The 20,579-nt window shown below is 36.4% G+C and overlaps 1 protein-coding gene and 1 pseudogene across 1 annotated transcript in view; both read left to right on the top strand.

The window, feature by feature from the left end:
- WDPCP (WD repeat containing planar cell polarity effector) overlaps positions 1-9,774 on the top strand; it is a 300,778-nt gene extending 291,004 nt beyond the window's left edge. Inside the window, exon 16 of the mRNA XM_063077774.1 lies at positions 9,612-9,774. Coding sequence (XP_062933844.1) covers positions 9,612-9,774 — 163 coding nt within the window. The remainder of the gene's footprint in view (positions 1-9,611) is intronic.
- A 4,131-nt stretch (positions 9,775-13,905) lies between these two features.
- Positions 13,906-14,524, top strand: LOC134362530 (large ribosomal subunit protein eL15-like; annotated as a pseudogene).
- The last annotated feature ends 6,055 nt before the right edge of the window (positions 14,525-20,579 follow it).

The following is a 20,579-nucleotide window of genomic DNA, read 5'->3' as shown; positions in this document are numbered from 1 at the left end:
ATGGATTGGAACAGTTATTTGAGGACTCTGAAAAGTAAATAATGGCAGATGGACTGAAGACAAAGGCCAGAATTTAAAGTAAAATGCCTCTAAACCTGTGGTGAGTTACCAGTGTTTTTTCCTTTAGTTCACCACAACTTTGGCCTGGAAGCAGGTGCAGCCATGGAGATACATGGCAGCAGGGGGTAACTTAAAGCCACAGCTTCCTGGATCCAGAAAGTACCAAAAGAGATTGCAGACAGGAAGGAGCTCAAGAAAGAAACCCAATGAAGTTGTTTATCAACTCCAGGGCTTACCCCAAGCTGTGTATAATGTTGATCTGATCCTGACCAGCATATAAAAGATTATGAGATCTAAACTGATAAACCATCAGCCAGGTCACATACTGGCCACTAGGTGGCGTGCACACTGACAGCACTGCAAAGACTTTGAAAACTGAACTGACTAGAATCACAGAGGTGTGCTGTAACTTGAAGCCCAACCCTAAAAGATAGCTGCCTGCTAAAACAAAAATATCAGCATTCATCATAGGATTTCAATAAGACCAAGTCTCACAACATAATATTCAAAATGTCCAAGATACCCAAAATTATTTGGCACATAAAGAACAAGGACAGGAAAGTCTCAACTCACATGGAACAGATAATCAAAAGACAATACTGAGATGACAGATATTGGAAGTATCTGACAAAACTTTAAGAAAATATTAGAAAAATGCTTCAACAATCATTAAAACTCCTAAAACAAATGAAAAAAGAGAAGGTATCAAAAATAAATAGAAGATATAAGAAGACACAAATCAACTCAAAAGTAATATAACCAACTTTATTTTCATTCATTGATGAGTTCAATAATAGTAAAGTGGAGATAGCAGAGGAAAGTCAGTGAACTTGAAGATGGATCGACAGAAAATATTCAATGAAAAAACAAAGAGAAAAAATATTGAAAAAAAATTAATAAACACAGCCTGAGGGACCTGTGAGACAATTCCAAAAAGCCTAACATTCATGACATCAGAGTCCTAGAAAAAGAGGGAAAAGAATGCAATGCTGAGGAAATACATACAATGATGGCTGAAAACTTCTCAAATTTGGTGAAGGAAAACTAAAAGAAAGTGTTTCCAGGAGATTTGCTCTTAAAGAATTACTAAAGGAATTCTTCAGACATAAGGGAAATGATACAAGAGGGACACTCAGAACATCAGGAATGAAGGAAAAGAAACAGAAATGCTAAATATCTAGATAAATATAACAGACCTTTACTCCTCTTGAGTTCTTTAAAATATGTCTGAGGGTTGAATATAAAAATGTATAACATTGTCTGATGAGATTTTCCAATGTATGTAAATGTACTCTTATATATATTTTCTCATATATACATGAGAAAACTACAACAAAAAGTGCAAGGATGAAGGGTTATAAATGGTGGAAAGGATTCTACATTCCACTTGAAGTGATAAAATATTAGTCCTAAATAGACTGTGGAAAATTACGTACATTGTAATCCTTAGATCAACCATTATTAAAAGACTACACAAAGATAATCAAAAACACAACTGGTAAAATAGAATACTAAAAAAAGCTCAAATAAACCAAAAGAAGGCAGCAAAAAGAAAACCAAAAAAAAAAAAAGAAAAACCAATGGAGCAAAAAGAAAACACATAGTAAAATAGGTTTCAATTCAAAAATATCAAAACTTATATTAAATATAAATGGTCTAACCACACAATTGGAAGAGATTGTCAGAAGAGATTTTAAAAATCATGATTGAACTACATGTTGTCCATAAGAAACTCACTTCAAATATAATGAAACACCTACGTTAAAAGTAAATAGATGGGAAAAGATATATTATTAAAACTCTAATCAAAAGAAAGCTGAAATGACTATATTAATTTCAGATAAAGTAGATTTCAGGGCAAAGAAAATTACCAGCGATAAAGAAGGGCATTACATAATGATAAAAGAGCCAATTTATCAAGAAATTGTAACAATCCTATGTGTGTATGTATCTGACAATAGAATGTCATAATACATGAAGCAAAAAGTGACAGAAGTCACAATAGGAATAGACATATCCTCACTTACAGTTGGACACTGCATCACTCCTCTTTAAGCAATTGACAACTAGTAGACAGAAAATCGTTCTACCCAACAGAATACACATCCTTTTGAAGAGCACATCAGCATTCAACAAGACAGAACATATCCTGGGTCACAGAACAAGTCTTAAAATTTAAAAGAACATACAAAACATGTTCTCTGACAATAGTGGAATTAAACTAGGAATAAAGATATACAGACAAATTTCCAAACCCTTAGAATTTTAAAAACATACTTATAAATAATCCATAGGTCAAAGGGGCAGTCTCAAGGAAGCCAGAAAATTTTATAAACAGAAAAAAAAATGACAGCATATCAAAACTTATGGGATGCAGCTTAAACAGTGCTTAGTGAAAATTTTATTTCATTAAATGCTTAGGTTAGAAATGTCTCAAACAAAAATCTAAGCTTCCACTTATATAGAAATAAAAACTCTCAACAAAAGATTGAGAAATCAAATTCAGTGATACCTAAAAAAACGAATAATACATCACAGCTAAGTGACGTTTATCTTGGGAATGCAAGGCTCATTTAATATTCAAAAATCAGTCAATGTAATCTACCATATTAACAGTCTAAAGAAGAAATACTAGCTGATCAGATTAACTGGTAGAAAAAGAACGTGACAAAATTTAATAACCATTCACAGTTAAAAAAAAACTCACAAAACTAGGAATAGAAGGGAACGTCCTCAGTCTATATAGAGCACCTACAAAACACAAACAAAGCAAAACAAAAAATATGATGTTATATATTATGATGTTATAATGCTGTTATATGTTATAGCTAACATCATACTTGATACAGGAAAACTGGATGCTTTCCTCCTAAGATTCAAAACATGGCAAAGATATCCATTTACACCACTCTTGTTAGACACTATACTAGAAGTCTTAGTCATTGCCATAAGGCAAGAAAAAGAAATGAAAAGCATACAGCTTGAAAAAGAAGAAATAAAAATCCCCATTTGAAGACAACATGGGATATAAAATATCCCAAGAAATTTCTACAACTAATAAGTCAGTTTAAAGGTCACAGGATATAAGATCACCACATAAAAATCAACTGTATTTCTATATACTAGTAATACACAATTGGAAATAAAATTTTTTAAAAATTACAGTAGCTCAAAAATGAATGAAATATTTTGGTATAAATCTAACAAAACATGTACAGAATCTGTATGCTGAAATCTATAAAACACTATTTAAAGAAATCAAAGAGACCAAAGTAAATGGAGCAATATACCATGTTTATAGCTTGGAAGAATCAAGACAGTAAAGATGTCAACTCTCTTCTGATTCATCTAAAGATTCAACACAATTCTAATCAAAATCCTAGAAGGGTTTTTTAAAAAGGATATAGACAATTTGATTCTAAAATTTATATGGAAAAAGCAAAGAAACTAAAATAGCAGAAACCATTTTGAAAAAGGGAAATAATGTTGGAGGAATCAGACATGATTTTAGGACTTCTGCTAAAGCAGGGTTGGCAAACATTTTCTGTAAAGAGCCATTTAGTAAATATTTTAGGTTTTGGAGGTCATACAGTCTCTGTCACAACTACTTAACTCTGACATTACAGCAAGAAAGCAGCCATAGACAATATGCAAATGAATGGGTATATGCCAATAAAATTTTATTTACAAAAATATATATGAACTGGATGGTGGCCCATGGACTGTGGTTTGCCATCCCCTACTCTAAAGCTATACTAATCAAGAAATTATAGTATTAACAAAAGGATGGACATATAAATTAATGAAACAAAATACAGAACCCAGAAATAGACCTAAACAAATATGCCAGCTGATTTTTGACAAAAGTACAAAGGCAAATGTAGTGGATTGAAATTATGTCCCCCCAAAACTCACTGAAGCTTGAATTGTGTCCCCCAAGTTTCATGTATTGGATACTTGATCCCCACTGTGACTATTAAGAGGGTGGGAAATCCTATTATGGTAATTGAAAGGTAGAGCCTTGAAGAGGTAATTAGCTTGTAGGACCGTGCCGTAATGAATTGATTTAAAAAATGGTGGTCAGGGGCATAGTTCTGAGGGCTTTAAAAGAAGAGAGAGGAGAGTCTCTCTCTCTCTTTCTCTCTGTTCTCTCTGCTTCCACCATCTTGCAATGTGAGACCCGTGGGTCACTGTCACCACCACCAGATGGACTTTGGACCTCTCAGCCTCAGAAACTGTAAGCAAATGAATTTTGTTTTCTTATAAATCACCTAGTTCAGTGTATTTTGTTATAAGCAACAGAAACGGACTAATACAGAAACCCAATGGAGAAAGGATAGTTTTCCAGTAAATGGCGTTGGAACAATTAGACATCTATGCCCCGCAAAAATGAACCTCAACCTAAATCTCGCACCTTAGTTTCAAAAATTAATTTAAAATAGATTATAGATCTAAGTAGAAAATGTAAAATTATCAAACTCTTAGAAGAAAACATAGGAAATATCTGTGATCTGGGATTAGCAAAGAATTCTCAGACCAGGAGCCAAAAGCATGATCCACTTTTTAAAAGTTGATAAGCTGGGCTTCATCAACTTTTGCTCTTCAAAAAACACTGTTAGGAGCATAAAAATACAAGCTACATGCTGGGAGTAAATACTTGCAAATCACATGTCCAATGAAGGATTTGTATCCAAAATATATAAAGAATTCTCCAAGCTCAACAATAAGAAAACAACCAGCCCAATTAAAATGGACAAAATATTCAAATAGATACTTCATTAAGGAGATATACAAATGGCAACTAAGCACGTGAAAGCATATTCAACATAATTAGCCATTAGGGAATGCAAAGTTAGAACTATGATGAGATATCACTGCATACCTATTAGAATGTCTGTAATTAAAAAAAAAAATACTGACAATCCCAAGTGCTGGTGAGGATACAAAGTAACTAGAACTCTCATACATTGCTGGTAAGAATACAAAATGGTACAGCCATTCTGGGAAAGAGTTTAGCAGTTTCTTATAAAGTTAAATATATATTTACCATTATGATCCAGCAATCCCATACTTGAGTATTTATCTTAGTGAACTGAAAACGTATGTTCACACAAGAATCTGTACATGAATGTTTATAGCAGTTTTATTCATAATTTTCAAAAACTGAGAAAACAAGTATTCTTTAACAGGTGAATAAATAAATGGACACATCTATACAATGGAGTACTGCTTAGCAATAAACAGTAATGAACTATCGATACATGTTAACAACTTGGATGAATATCGAGTGCACTATACTGAGTGACAGAAGCCAGTCACAAAAGTTTATATTGTATAATTCATTATAGATATTCTTGAAGTCAAAACTATAGTTATGGAGATTTCAGTAGCTGCCAGGGCTTATAGGTAGGGGTAGGTGTGACTATAGAGTACAAGGGAGATCTTTTGCCATAATGAGACTATTCTATATTCTGATTGTGCTGGTTATGAGTCTAAACATCTGTTAAAATTCATAGAACTATACATGTTTAAAAAGTCAATTTTAATACATAACTTAAACAATAAATATTTTAAAACAAAAAATGATTATTATATAAATAAAAGATCATGTTATAAAATTCCATATAACAGATGACCTTAGTCTTATTTTTTCTAAAAGAAGACATACAATAATAAATAGAGGAGCTAACTATCCAGAGAAGAACTCTGGATATTTGTACTGTTAGTATTCTTTTTCTATGTTTTTCAGGATTTCTACAGTTATAGTGGATGAATTTTTAAATTAGGAAAATAAACTTTATTTAATATAAGACTTTTACTATCCACATATTTTAATTTTGTAATACCCAGGAGTTCAGTGCATGACATTTTGCTACCACGATTATTTATGTTAACTATGTATATTATATATATTATTTGTATGTTAAGTTGAATTTTTTTTATTTTTTCATTTTATTTTTATTTATTTATTATGAATATTCATGAGATACAAAGCTGATTGTCCCCCCCTCCTGCCCATGATGTGAGGGCCAGATTCATACTGGGGGCATACCCATTACCAGAAATTACTTTTGAACCCTTTGTTCCTTCCCAATTATTCCCCAACCTCCCTCCTCCTCCCCCCTCACCTCCACTCCAATTTGTAGCCCTAGGAATGTTCCATCCCTCTGTTGGATCGCGGCACTACTGTGGTCTTTCTTTCCTGCCTTCCTTTCTCTCTTAGCTCCCACATATGAGTGAGCACACACAGTATTTATCCCTCTATGCGTTGCTTGTTTCACTCAACATAAGTTTCTCCAGGTTCATCCATGTTGTTGCAAATGGGAGTATTTCATTCTTTTTTATGGCAGAGTAGTATTCCATAATGTATATATACCAGTTTCCTTATCCAATCCATCAATAGATTATTGATGGACATTTAGGTGGGTTCCATATCTTGGCTATTGTAAACAGAGCTGCGATAAACATGGGAGTGCAGGTATCTCTTTGACATGATGATTTCCATTCCTCTGGATATATAACCAGCAGAGGGACTGCTGGATCATATGGAAGATCTATCTGTAGTTGTTTGAGAAACCTCCAAATTGATTTCCAAAGTGTTTGTACTAATTTACAGTCCCAGCAACGGTGCAGTGGTGTTCCCTTCTCTCCACACCCTTGCCAGCATTTGTTATGCACCGTCTTTTTGGTTATAGCCAGTCTAACTGACTGAGGTGGTATCTCAATGTGGTTTTAATTTGCATTTCCCTGATGACTAGTGATGTTGAGCATTTTTTCACGCATCTGTTGTCCATTTGTATGTCTTCCTTCAAAAAATGTCTATTTGGCTCCTTTATCCATTTTTTAATTGGGTCATTTTATTTTTTACTGTATAATTGCTTGAGTTCTATGTATATTCTGGATACTAGTCCCTTGTCAGATACATAGTTAGCAAAAATTTTCTCCCACTCTGTAGGTTGTCATTTCACTCGATTGTTTCTTTTGCTGTGCAGAAACTTTTAAATTTGATATAGTCCTTTTTGTTTATTTTTTCTTTTGCTGCTTCTGCCTTTGGGCTCATGCTCATACAGCCTGTGCCCTGACCTAATTGCTAAAGTGTTTCACCTATATTTTACCTTAATACTTTTACAATTTTGGGTCTTATACCTAGGTCTTTAATCCATTTGGAGTTGATTTTAGTGTATGGTGAGAGATGCGTATCTAGTTTCATTCTCCTGCATATGGATATCCAGTTTTCCCAGCACCACTTGTTGAAAAGGCAGTCTTTTCCCCAATGTAGATTTTTGTTGCCTTTGTCTAATATCAGATGGCTATAAGCCTGAGGAGTGATTTCTGGGTTCTCTATTCTACTCCACTAGTCTGAATGTCCATTTTTGTACCAGTACCATGCTGTTTTGGTTACAACAGCTTTGTAGTATAATTTGAAGTCAGGCAGAGTTATGTCCCTGGCTTTGTTTTTTTTGCTCTGGATTACTGTAGCTAATCGGGGTCTTTTGTTTTTCCATATGAAGGGTAAGATTGTTTTTTCCATTTCTGTGAAGAATGTCATTGGTATTTTGATGGGGATTGCATTAAATCTGTAGATCGCTTTGGGTAGTATAGACATTTTTACAATGTTAAATCTTCCAATCCAAGAGCATAGAATATCTTTCCATCTTTTTGTGGCTTGTTTAATTTCTTTCAGAAGTGGTTTGTAATTCTCGTTGTAGAGGTCTTTCACCTCCTTGGTTAAATTGATCCCTGAGTATTGTATTTTTTTGGTGATAATTGTAAATGGGCTTACTTTCTTTATTTCTCTTTTTGTTAATTCATTATTTGAGTAAATAAATGCTACTGATTTGGGGGCATTTATTTTGTTTCTTGCAACATTACTGAAGTTATTAACCAGCTCTAGGAGTTTTTTGATAGTCTTTAGGTTTTTCTATATATAGTATCATGTCATCTGCAAATAGGGAAAGTTTGATTTCATCTTTTCCAATCTGGATTCCCTTTCTTTCTTTCTCTTGCCTAATTGCTCTAGCTAGTACCTCCAGTACTATGTTGAATAGAAGTGATGAGAGTGAACATCCTTGTCTTGTTCCTGTCCTTAAGGGGAAGGCCTTCAATTTTCCCCCATTCAGAGTAATACTGGCGATGGGCTTGTCATAAATGGCTTTTATTGTGTTAAGATATTTTCTCTCTATACCTAATTTGTTGAGAGTCTTTATCATGAAGGAATGTTGAATTTTGTCAAATACTTTTTAAGCATCTTTTGAGATGATCATCAGGCTTTTGTCCTTGAGCTTGTTGATGTGACATGTATTGACTTTTGTATATTGAACCATCATTGCATCCCTGGGATGAATCCCACTTGATCGTAGTGTATAATTTTTTTAATATGTTGCTGTGTTCTAATTGCTAATATTTTGTTGAGGATTTTAGCATCTAGGTTCATCAAGGATACTGGGCCTACAATTTTCTTTTTTTGTTGTGTCTTTATCTGGTTTTGGTATCCTAGTCATGTTGGCCTCATAGAATGAGTTAGGGAGAACAGCATCTGTTTCAATTGTTTGGAATAGTTTCATGAGAATTGGTATTAACTTCTCTTTAAAAGTTTGATAGAATTTAGCTGTTAATCCATCTGGACCCAGACTTTTTTTTGTTGGAAGGCTGCTAATTACTGCTTCAATCTCCTTGCTTGTTATTGGTCCGATCAGGTTTTCTTTCTCTTCTTGGTTCAGTCTTGGTAATTTATATGTGTCTAGAAACTTATCCATATCTTCCAGATTTTCAAATTTGTTGACATACAGTTGTTTATGATAGTCTCTAATGATTCTTTGTGTCTGTGGTATCAGTTTTAATGTTTCCCTTTTCATATCTGATTTTTGTTATTTGAGTCTTCTCTCTCTCTTTTTTTTTTGTTAATCTAGGTAATGGTGTGTCTATTTTGTTTATCTTCTTGAAAAAACAACTTTTAGTTTTGTTGATCTTTTCTATTGTTTTTGGGGTCTCTATTTCATTTAGTTCTGGTCTGATCTTAATTATTTCTTTCCATCTACTGCCTTTAGGTTTGGACTGTTGTTGTTTTTCAGTCATGCATCACAGAATGATGTTCTGATCAACAATAGACCACCTACACTGTGATGGTCCCATTGATTATAATAGAGTTGAAAAATTACTATTGCCTAGTGACACCATAGCTGTTGTAACATCATAGCACAACATATTACATAGGAACAACAGGCTATACCATATAGCCTAGGTGTCTAGTAGGCTATATTATTTAGGTTTGTGTAAGTAGTCCATAGACTACATGTTCACACAACAAAATCACCTAATGATGCATTTCTCAAAATGTAGGTGGGAAAATTTAAAGTGGCTTTCTAAGCTTTTAACATAATAGCATTTAAATGGTTATATTGTTGAAAAGTTCCAGGGAAACTTTTTAAAGTATGTTTTCTAAAAACTCAGAAATTTGAAAATATTCAATACTTTAGATATTTAATACTTATATGTAACTCCAAATTTTCTTTTTTAATCCTTTTCTCAATTAAAAATCTCGTATGCTATAGACAAGTAACTGACAGAAAGAATGAACTTGACAAAGACATCTGTGCTGGATCTTTGATGACTAAAACCTATAATGCAGAAGGTACCAGTATTCAAAGTACCCAAAATATTCAAAGTATAACAGAAAAACAATGTTATAGCTTGCAAGTTTTCAGTAAAGAATAAAAATAAAATCCTGAGCATTTCTTAGTTGGTGTGTTATAAGACTGCTTTTGGTTGATATAATGTAAAATACAAAGTCACCTGATTAATCAAGGATAAATTTTAATGAGCATACAAATAAATACAGGTAAATCTGGGGATCTTATTAAAATGTTGATTCTGATTCAGTGGATCTGGGGGTGAGGCCCGTGATTCTGCATTTCTAACAAGATCTCAAGTGATACATATGCTGCTAGCCTGGAGACTACAGTTTGAATAGCCAGGCTCTGATGGTAACTGAGAAAAATGGCATGATTCTTCCCCACGTTAGTGGGAAAGAAAAAAATGACATAGTAAGTACTATAACACAAGGCAGTCCTGGAATATATTCCTTAAGAGTGGTACCAAAAAAATCATGACAAGGTTAATTAGTTTTAAAGGGACAAAAGTAACATTTGAGGGTTCTCACTATGTCCCCTTCTCACTGTCCCCTAAAGATGAATTTAGCTTTGCCCATTCATTCTTTTCCCTTCCCTCTGCCAACTCTGCTAAACTGTCCTTGAGACTTCAAAATGCAAAATTTGGAAGAAAGAGATACAGAGAAGGACAACAGAGGCAAGTGTAGTTAAGAGGTTTTACACAGACTTTTTCTTCTGGAGATTATAGAAAAGGAAGAGCATGAGAGCAACTTCAGCATCTGAGGGAGGTGGCTAGAAGAGAAAATGAATTTTTAAGAATTATTATATAGTGCTGGATATATAATGGCTACTAATATATTTTTTTCTTAAACTGAGGTCAACTAACCGTATGTCACAAAGAATAATTACGATTTGTAATAATGAATATGCTAATATTGATTTGATCATCACATATTGTACACAAATAGTGACAATCAACACTGTACCCTGAAAATAGGTTTAATCAATTACGCTTCAATTAAAAAAAAGAAAAAGAAAGAAAAAAAAGCCTATATAATGTAGTCCCAACTCTGACCCAAAATACTGTCACATCAACTCTTCAGTTGTCCTCACCAATGAATCAGAATTTCTTTTTTTTTTTTTTTTTTCATTTATAAAGAACAGAGATAGAGGTTTATTTGGCTTACGATTCTGGGACAGCTGCATCTGGTGCGGGCCTCAGTCTGCTTCTACTCATGGTGGGAAGTAGCAGGCAGCCACGGGGCGGGGGGGGGGGCGTACAAGCCGATCACATGGCGAGAGAAAGCGGAGAGAGAGAGAAGGGAAGTGCCAGGGTCTTTTTAAACAATCAGCTATGTTGGGAACTAATAGAGTGAGAACTCACTCCCTACCCCCACCTCCAGGGAGAGCATTAATCTAGTGAATCAGAATTTCAATGGAATGACTCTCATATAGGACAGGCAGGCCAATGAACAATTAAAGCAATTCTTTTGGCATTAATAGTTTAAAAATATATGATTCTCTGCAGGAAAAAAATCTCATTTTCCCTCAAGTTTCTGTTTTTCCTTGAAAATATGGAGTTAATAGTATTAAACAAGGCCAGAAAGGAAGCTGAAATTTAAAGTTAATGGTTACTACAATAAAACCAAGTGACTACTGTTTCAAATTTAAAAAAGTATCAATGTGGTTGATATAGTTTTCTTCATGGTATTTAAGAAATGTAACTGAAGAACTTGAGTTATTTCTGAACTACTTTTGATTGCTGAATTTTGTCATTTTGACAGTGACAGTCATTGTACTGGACTAGCAGATCATGGCTTTATATGATTCATAAGGCCAATGATGCTAAGGTGTAAAGAAGTAGTGCAGGATAAGGATTGAAAGGTAGGTTATGGGCCAGATTATGACAGGCTTTGATGTAAGGCTAAAGAATTAACATTGATTTCAGTAGGTAGTGGTATGGCTCTGAAAGTTGTCAAGCAGATGAGTAATATAATCAAAAGCATGGTATAAGGATATTAATATGATTGCCTCATCCCAAGTTGACTGAAATGAGAAATAATGGAAGAAAAACTAGATAGAAAGCTTATAATAATAATTTGAGAATAAAGTAAATGTGAGGGAAAATACTGACGGTGGGAACAGAAAAGGATAAATCTGAGAGACATAATTTTTTTAAAAAATGACTTTTTGTATTCCTGTATATAGCATTTGAACAAATATTTATTGTGTTCACTATGTGCCAGAAACTATGTTATGTAGTAGAAATAGAGGTAAAAGACATAATCCCTGGCTATAAGGTGTTTATAGTAAAGAACTATAGTAGAAATGTAGTAGAATGCATCGATGCATTCTCCAAACTTCCATTAAAATGACTTTAAACTGTTTAGACCTTTTATAATGTCCACACTATCTATCCAACCTTATTTTCCACCACTCCACAATTTTTAGCTGATTCTTTCCTCATCACTCAAAACATATTAATACCTATATAATTCCTTCTACCTAATCCTTCTAAAAACATTCACTTTGAAAATGATTAATAGTTTCCTACTGACTTATTCTGATAATTTTCCAGATTTCCTCCATATGACCTCTAGTAGCATTTGATATTACTGACTACTCCTTCCTTGAAGTACTCTTACCTTTGCCTTCTTTGTACTCTATCCCACTGAATCCTCTTTTGCCATATTTAGATCCTGATCAGCTCTAATAACCATTTTAGAAATAGTACACAAATAAGTTAAAAGGAATTTTTAAGCCACCTATTCTAATATAGGTGGCTAGATAACACATCATGTCCTTCCGTTCTGCCTTACTACATGTAAAACTGTAACACTTTTGTACCAAAGAATGAATGCAGTAAGAACAAATTAATGAATATGGGTTGTATTAGCCAAGGCTCTCCAAAGATATAGAATCAATAGCAGAGGGTGTGTGTGTGTGTGTGTGTGTGTGTGTGTGTGTGTGTGTGTGTGTGTGTGTGTACAGAGAGAGACTGATTATAAAGAATTGGCTCACACATTTATGGAGAGTGACAAGTCCTGAGATCTGCAGTTGGTAAGCCAGAGACCCAGGAGAGTCAATGGTGTAGTTCCAGTCCAAAGGCCAGCAGCCTCAAGACCCAGGAAGACTTTCAGTTCAAGTTGGAGAAAACTGATGTCCCAGCCTGAAGGCAGTTAGGCCAGAGTTCTCTCTTATTCAGGAGAGGGTCAGCTGGATGTGAAAACATAGAGAGTGAGGACAAGCTGGAATCTGCTGGTGCTCCTGTCTCTCTTTCACCATGACAACCTTCAGAGAGTAATGGCTGGTGGTCCAGTACCTTCTTCCAAATCTTGCATAGATTTCTCTTTGGCCATCTCTAACATGGAAATACACAGGCAAGGATATTCTGGGAAACATAGTTCTGGTTCAGCCAAGTTTTTGTACACAGTACAAAACTATCATAACAGTGATATTTTCTAACAAAAAACAAAAATATGCATGAATTCTATAGAGATGAGACATGGTGTGGAAGCTATACAAACTAAGTTACTACACAGAAAAGCAAAACAAACAAAAAAATCTAACAAGTAACCAAGTTAGCTAAGTGAAAACTTCACTGAAAGTTGAAGGATAAAAGAAAAGGTGGAAATTAGCCCAAAAGAGGGATGAAAAGAAGTACAATAAAAGACCAAAAAGACAAACTATTAATGGTTCTTCCCTTGTCTTTACAGAAATTACACATGAATCAAACCCTATGTGGAGAAGAACTAGTCTTGTTTTGTTTCATTTGTAAATTTCCAATCCAACATGAATCAATACTTTTGTAAAATGCACTTAAAAATGAAATTTAAAAAAGAAATGTAAAATAAATGTCCAAATTTTTTATTAAGCATACATAAAATTATGCTGTGGAACTGCCATAAAAGTTTCTAATTGCTTTTTCTCAGTGTTTTACTATGTAAAACAGACAAATAACAAATAGTTCACAGACCAGCAAAAAATAGTTTGCATTCCAGCTATTGGTCTTCATCCCACACTCTGACCTAAGAGTAACTTCTTATTGAATTTAGACAGAAAGCTCAAGTAATAAGTTTAAAAAGAAATAACAGAAATGTTGGATGTGTTCAAGCCAAAAAGATCTAATGCATATGCATTGTAAAGGACTTCAGAGACTAGCTAATGATCACAAACATTTGTTTTTAAAAAAAAGCATCACACCTTTCAGTGGCAGCAGCTATTCAGGTAAGCCAAGATGGGTGCATACAAGCACATCCTGGAGCTTCGGAGAAAGAAGCAGTCTGATGTAATGAGCTTTCTTCTGAGGGTCTGCTGCTGGCAGTACCACCAGCTCTCAGCACTCCACAGGGCACCCTGTCCCACCTAGCTGGATAAAGCACAAAGACTGGAATAGAAGACAAAGTAAGGTATATCTTATACAGGATTCATGTACTCCATGGTGGCCACAAACGCCCAGCTCTTAGGGGTGCAATCTAAGGCAAGCCTGTCCGTCATGATGTTAACCAGCCAAAGTTTGCTTGAAGCCTTCAGTCTGTTGCCAAGGAATGAGCTGGACACCACTGTGCGGCTCTGAGAGTCCTGAATTCTTACTAGGTTGGTGAATATTCCACATTCAAATTCTTTGAGGTTATCTTCATCGATCCATTCCGTAAAGCTATCAGAAGAAATCCTGACACCCAGTGGATCATCAAACCAGTCCACAAGCACAGATGCGTGGATTGACTTCTGCAGGAAGCAAAAGTCATGGCCTTGGACAGGGTCACAAGTCCCACCACACTACTGGTGGTCCTTGCCATACAGCTTGGAGAAGACACAATACTCTCCAGCTCCACCATTACCACAAATATATGTAATGTTTTTAAAATTCATACCTAATAAGCAATTTAGGTCATGTATGTTTAAAGGTGTTATTTATCTGTTAAAACTAGACTATGGATTGTTTCATGAATGGTTTGTCAAATTATGAAAGTTAAAGTGCAATAATGTTTGAAGACCGTGGTGGTGTATCTTGTTTCTAGTAAGACACACTTTTGTCTTTGCTTTTTTACCTTATTGGGGAATTAAATGTCAGTGTTTAAAACATGCTATGTATTATAATAGGTGTAAAACAAATTCTTTAAAAGAGAAGTGCTGAAACTAGCCCTGTAGATTTGTTTGGTGCATGTGATAAAAACTACAGCTTTATTGGGGTGATGCAGTGTTCTTATGGTTTACTTTTAAGTGGCTGGTTTTTGGAGTTCGGCAAGTACAAACTTTTTAAGTTGGATTTAGCTTGGAAATTTGTATGGTGAGAGGACATCCTAGCCCTATGTCATGGCCAAATGTAGAAGAGTGGAGCCACATTTTTAGATTTAACCCAGTGTTCCTTTTGTGCAACCAAAAGGAAAAAGGTTTCTAAAACACTACCATTTTCAGAATAACTGAATAAATCTGTTGCAAGAGGCTTCTCTTAAAAATTAAACAAATCTGGGTTAACCTAAACAAAACTCTCTCCACAGTACCATTTAAATACACATAAAAAGTAAGAGTTCCTGATTCAATCTCATGACTCCATACAATCTAGAATCCTGAATTTGATGCACAGGAGTCAGTAGTGATATTTTCATTGGTATATTTTGAAAATGATGGAAATTTAGCATTAAGTAACTAAGAATCATTTACCTTAAAGTTTGTAAGCTAGTGATCAGTGCCACTGCCCATTAATAATTACTTTTCAATTGTATGAGGTTAGAAAAAGTCAGCTTTGGAAGACTTCCAGTCTAAATGTCAGAATAGACGGTCCCCAGTATCACTCTCTCCCACAAATCAACCATTTTACAACTATAAAAAAGCAACGACAGGCAAACTGGGGCCACTAGAGCTCAGGGGAAGAGGAGTGCATGAAGGTGGGAGAAGCCACAATGAGAGAAAGAAAAAAACCCCTCCAACCATTTTGAAGACTGGCTGTTTCCAGGCTGGAGCTGCAGAGTGCACGGAGCAGGAGCTGGCAAAAAGCTGCACTTGTACCCTTCGGATGAAGTTGCTTGGAGGCAGCAGGTGAGAAGAGGGCCTTGGTGGCCCACAGGTCAGCAATACCACTAAAAGGGTTCCCATGGACCCACACAGGACTGATGAGCCACAACAACTGAAAAGAAGGAGCCATGCAGAGGCCAGTGAGTCATTGCAAGGGATGGGAGCATGGCCCGTCCCATGGGAAGTGTTTGGAGCATGGGCGTTGGGGGAGACAGGCCCACCACGTGAACACTGGGGCAAAGCAAGGACAGCTGATCTGCGCCCCAATCAACGCAGGACCACTCAGAGGAGACTGGTCAGGAACACAGAATTGCATGGGGTACAGTCTGATGAAAAGACTCAGGCCCAGACCAGTGTTCCTAGAAAACCCAAGTGCACCAGATTTCACTAGAACTGGAAGTACCTATAAAGTCAACCATTAAAACCTGAGCTGCACAAAAAGCCTTCCCTAGGGAATCAGCAGCAAAGCAGCAAATTAGTTCAACTACAGAGCTCACGTACCCACAGGAAGTTCCCCCATTTTAGAAGTAAGCAAAGGACAGCAAATTAGTTCCAGCACAGCGTTTAAATGGTGGGAACAGCAAATAATCCAACACAGAACTGAAAGAAAAAACAGAGTACCCACATCCAGAGACAAAGTTTGATATTAACTAGTAAATGTCTCATTTCACCAAAGAACACCTATAACATCTAGAAGAACCAGAAGTCCCTTGAGCTACCAAACCAGAAAGGGGGGAGGGATGGGGGCCTCAGCCATGCCCCCCAACACCTGCAACCAGTCCTGAGGGTGGGGGCCGAGGGCTTCAGCCGCATCCCCTGACAAGCACAACCTCCCCAGCAATGACCACTGAGCCGCCACAGAAAGCACCCTGGGCTCTCCTGGGCTGGGGTGGTGGGGGCCAAGGGCCTTGGCACACCCCCCCTCAACATGAGCAACCAGCCCAGTGACAACCACTGAGCCACCACAGGAAGCGCCATGGGCTCTCCTGAGCCAGGGCGGTGGGGTACCCAGGGCCTCAGCCATGGCCTCCCACACCTGCAGCCACCTCAGTGATGACCACTGAACCGCTGCAGGAAGCACCCTGGGCTTTCCCAAGCTGGGGCGATGGAGGGCCTCAGTCACGCTCCCCCAACAGGAGCAACCAGCCCAGTGATGACGACCAACCCACAGCAAGAAGGGCCCTGGGCTCCCAAGCTGGGGAGGTGGGAGGTGAGAGCTTTTGCCCCACCCCCCTGACATCTGCACCCAGCCTGGCAATGACCAAGTCACTGCTGGAAGCCCCCTAGTCTCCCCTGGGGGAATGTGGGGGTTGCCACAGGCCTAAATCCCACCCTTCCTCCTTCTTCCATCACATTTCCTCCCCCAATCTCCTCTCTCCCTCCCTCCCGACTGATCTGAAACATCATAGCATGTAAAAAAAAATAATATTAATTAAAAAAGCTGAATTTTGTAGAAAAAAAGAAAAAGTCAGCTTTGAACAAGATTCTTAAATACTTATCTGTAACTAATTTGTGACCATTACAAATCCTCTAGCCACATTAGGGGAAAAAAAATGGTTGGCTACTTAAAAGTACGTTGCTGAGTCCAGTCATTCTTACAAATCATCTTGTGTCAGCCCACTTTATCCACTCTCATAAAGCTACTAAGAAAAGTCATAGTTGGTGTCAATACAAGTTCATAGTTTCCAATCTAACATTTATGTGTATGTCTACGATTATTTTTCACATCCTTGATCAAACTATCAAAATCCTGGGCCGAGCCCGTGGCGCACTCGGTAGAGTGCTGCGCTGGGAGCGCCCCAACGCTCCCGCCGCGGGTTCGGATCCTATATAGAAATGACCAGTGCGCTCACTGGCTGAGTGCCGGTCACGAAAAAAAAAAAAAAACGACAAACTATCAAAATCCTTACTATTCCACAAAGTTGGGCCATCAACTGTGTGTCCACCTTAACCTTAAGCATACCACCACATTTTGCTGCAGTTCTGTTTTCATCAAGGCTACTGTTTCCCAGGGTACAGTAAAATGTGAAGAAAATACAGAAGAGGAATCACCCCAGTTCTTTCAAATTTCTAGTTTCTCTGAACCGACTTTTCTCTTATTTTCTCTAGGGGTTTCAACAGGCTCAGTTAGTTGACTTCCAGAAAATGTTTGTAGCAGGCCCATAAAACCTCTTGAGACCTAAACTCCTTTTTACTAGAAAAACAAAAACACATTTTGATTGCATGTAGAGGTTGTTCAACTAAAGGAATAAGTGTCTGTTAAACTAAAAGAATTTAAAAATAAAAAAGAGCATCACAGTGGCCAACTTAACACTGATAACTTGCTTGGTCAGATACTAAAAGAGAATATCCAATAAGTCAGCAACCATCTTACAAAACTAATCAGACCAGGATACAACCAGCAAGGCAAGGCTTTTTTGAAAAGCAAGTATCATCATATCATTTTAATTTATTTCTATCACAGTCCACATAAAAATATAGAGATATAATCTAAAGTGTCCTGATTTCAAAAAGGCTTTTGATTGTGTCCTATATTCTAAAACAAGCTAGAAAGTATTTTAATCATAAATATCTCTACCATTATCAGGGGCAAATCGCAATAAGAATGTTACTAGTAAAGCTAATAATCATTCAGCATTTACAACATGCAAAGCATTCCAAGTGCTTTAGATTCTGTGCTAAAGTTAGCTATCTTTCACTTAAAGAATAATTATCACTCAGTTTACTTAAATACAAATAAATTTTAAAATAAAGTGGAAAAGAGAAAATCCACCTGTTTTTGTAGAGACCACAAGCTAGAATGGTTTTTAAATTTTTTAATGATTGGGGGAAAAACCAAAAGAACAATATTTCATGACATGAAAATTATATGAAAATCAGTTTCAATGTCCATAAATAAAGTTTTATTGGCACATAGCCACGATCATTCTTTTACATACTGTTTATGGCTGTTTCCATGCTACAATGACAGAATTGATTAGTGCTTTGCACTGCTGCTTGGCATGCTGTAAACTGCAGTGACATGGTTATAAATCCACAGCATTTCAAGTGCCTCACATGTTGTCATACAACATTTTGTTTTATTTTTATTACCAGTGGATGCTCATCATATCAATACAAGAAAAGAAAATTGGACTTCAAATGCCATGCTTTTAAGGCACAGTGGAGTGTGGCTTGTTTTGTTACTGCATTAGATCACAAAGCATTGTGTTATTGTGTGTTGACACTACATGCATAGCTATGCTCAAAAGAATTCAATATACATAAATATGACAAAGGACTCATCACAATAACCCAGCCCACAGGCAAACAATGGTCAGAAATATTAGAAAGCTTAAACCTGGAGTATTTTATCATAGCAGAACTTCTTCACAAAAATAAAAAATGAACATGATGTACAACCAAGTAAGTTTCTGTGAAATCGATTGTGAGTTAATTAAATCATGTTTGATTGAAGCAGCTGAAGAAATGTGTCCAGAGAAAATAAAGTAGTCTAAGACTATTTGCCATTCAATGAATATAATCACTCAAAAAGTCAAAGACACTGGAAGCAACATCAATAGTTAATTAAAACAATAACAACAAAATACACACACACAGGAAGGCAAATTACTTCAAGTGGTTTTCCCTGGTCAAGAGATATTATGAATATGGCTCAAGTGCTGTTTTTTACTTGAGGAGTCAAAGCCAAGTTTGAAGTAACTGAAGAATTAGCTTCCCTGAACAGTCTATGTGGAACAGGTATGGGCAAGAATATTTTCTTTTTTGGGGGGGGGGTATTGTTTTATTTTTATTTTTTTTAATTTTATTATGTCGATATACATTGTGGCTGATTATTGTTGCCCATCACCAAAACCTCCCTCCCTTCTCCCTCCCCCCTCCCCCCCAACAATGTCCTTTCTGTTTGCTTGTCGTATCAACTTCAAGTAATTGTGGTTGTTATATCTTCTTCCTCCCCCCCGTTTTTTTTTTTTGTGTGTGTGTGTCTGTGTGTGTGTCTGTGTGTGTGTGTGTGAATTATATATTAATTTTTAGCTCCCACCAATAAGTGAGAACATGTGGTATTTTTCTTTCTGTGCTTGACTTGTTTCACTTAATGTAATTCTCTCAAGGTCCATCCATGTTGTTGCAAATGGCAGTATTTCATTCGTTTTTATAGCTGAGTAGTATTCCATTGTGTAGATGTACCACATTTTCCATATCCACTCATCTGATGATGGACATTTGGGCTGGTTCCAACTCTTGGCTATTATAAAGAGTGGTGCGATGAACACTGGGGAACAGGTATACCTTCAACTTGATGATTTCCATTCCTCTGGGTATATTCCCAACAGTGGGATAGCTGGGTCGTATGGTAGATCTATCTGCAATTGTTTGAGGAACCTCCATACCATTTTCCATAGAGGCTGCACCATTTTGCAGTCCTACCAACAATGTATGAGAGTTCCTTTTTCTCCACAACCTCGCCAGCATTTATCATTCAGAGTCTTTTGGATTTTAGCCATCCTAACTGGGGTTAGATGGTGGGCAAGAATATTTTCAAAAAAGCTGAGAAAACACTAATTCAGTACAACCTAAAGTGGAATCTGCTAAGATGTGTTACAACTGACAACAGTAACATATGAGAAGAAAAAGACTTTGTTGGACAAATTTACAAAGCTTGTGAAAATGTAAGGTGTTTAAATCCTATGGTTATTCATTGTATTTATTATTCATCAGCAGGTTCTCTGCAGAAAATATCTGACTCTATCAGGTATTACTGAACCAGTAGTGTCAACAATGAACTTCATTCATTCTCATAGGCTTAGCCATTGTCAGTTTTGTGAATTTCTGTCAAAAAAAATAAGCTGAATATCTTGACCTGCCCTACCACACAGAAGTTCAAAAACTTAGCAG

Source organism: Cynocephalus volans, chromosome 14 (genome assembly GCF_027409185.1).
Source record: "Cynocephalus volans isolate mCynVol1 chromosome 14, mCynVol1.pri, whole genome shotgun sequence".
Classification (NCBI taxonomy): Eukaryota; Metazoa; Chordata; class Mammalia; order Dermoptera; family Cynocephalidae; genus Cynocephalus; species Cynocephalus volans.
The sequence above is the reverse complement of the archived record's forward strand: the minus strand, read 5'-3'. Positions and strand labels throughout refer to the sequence as shown.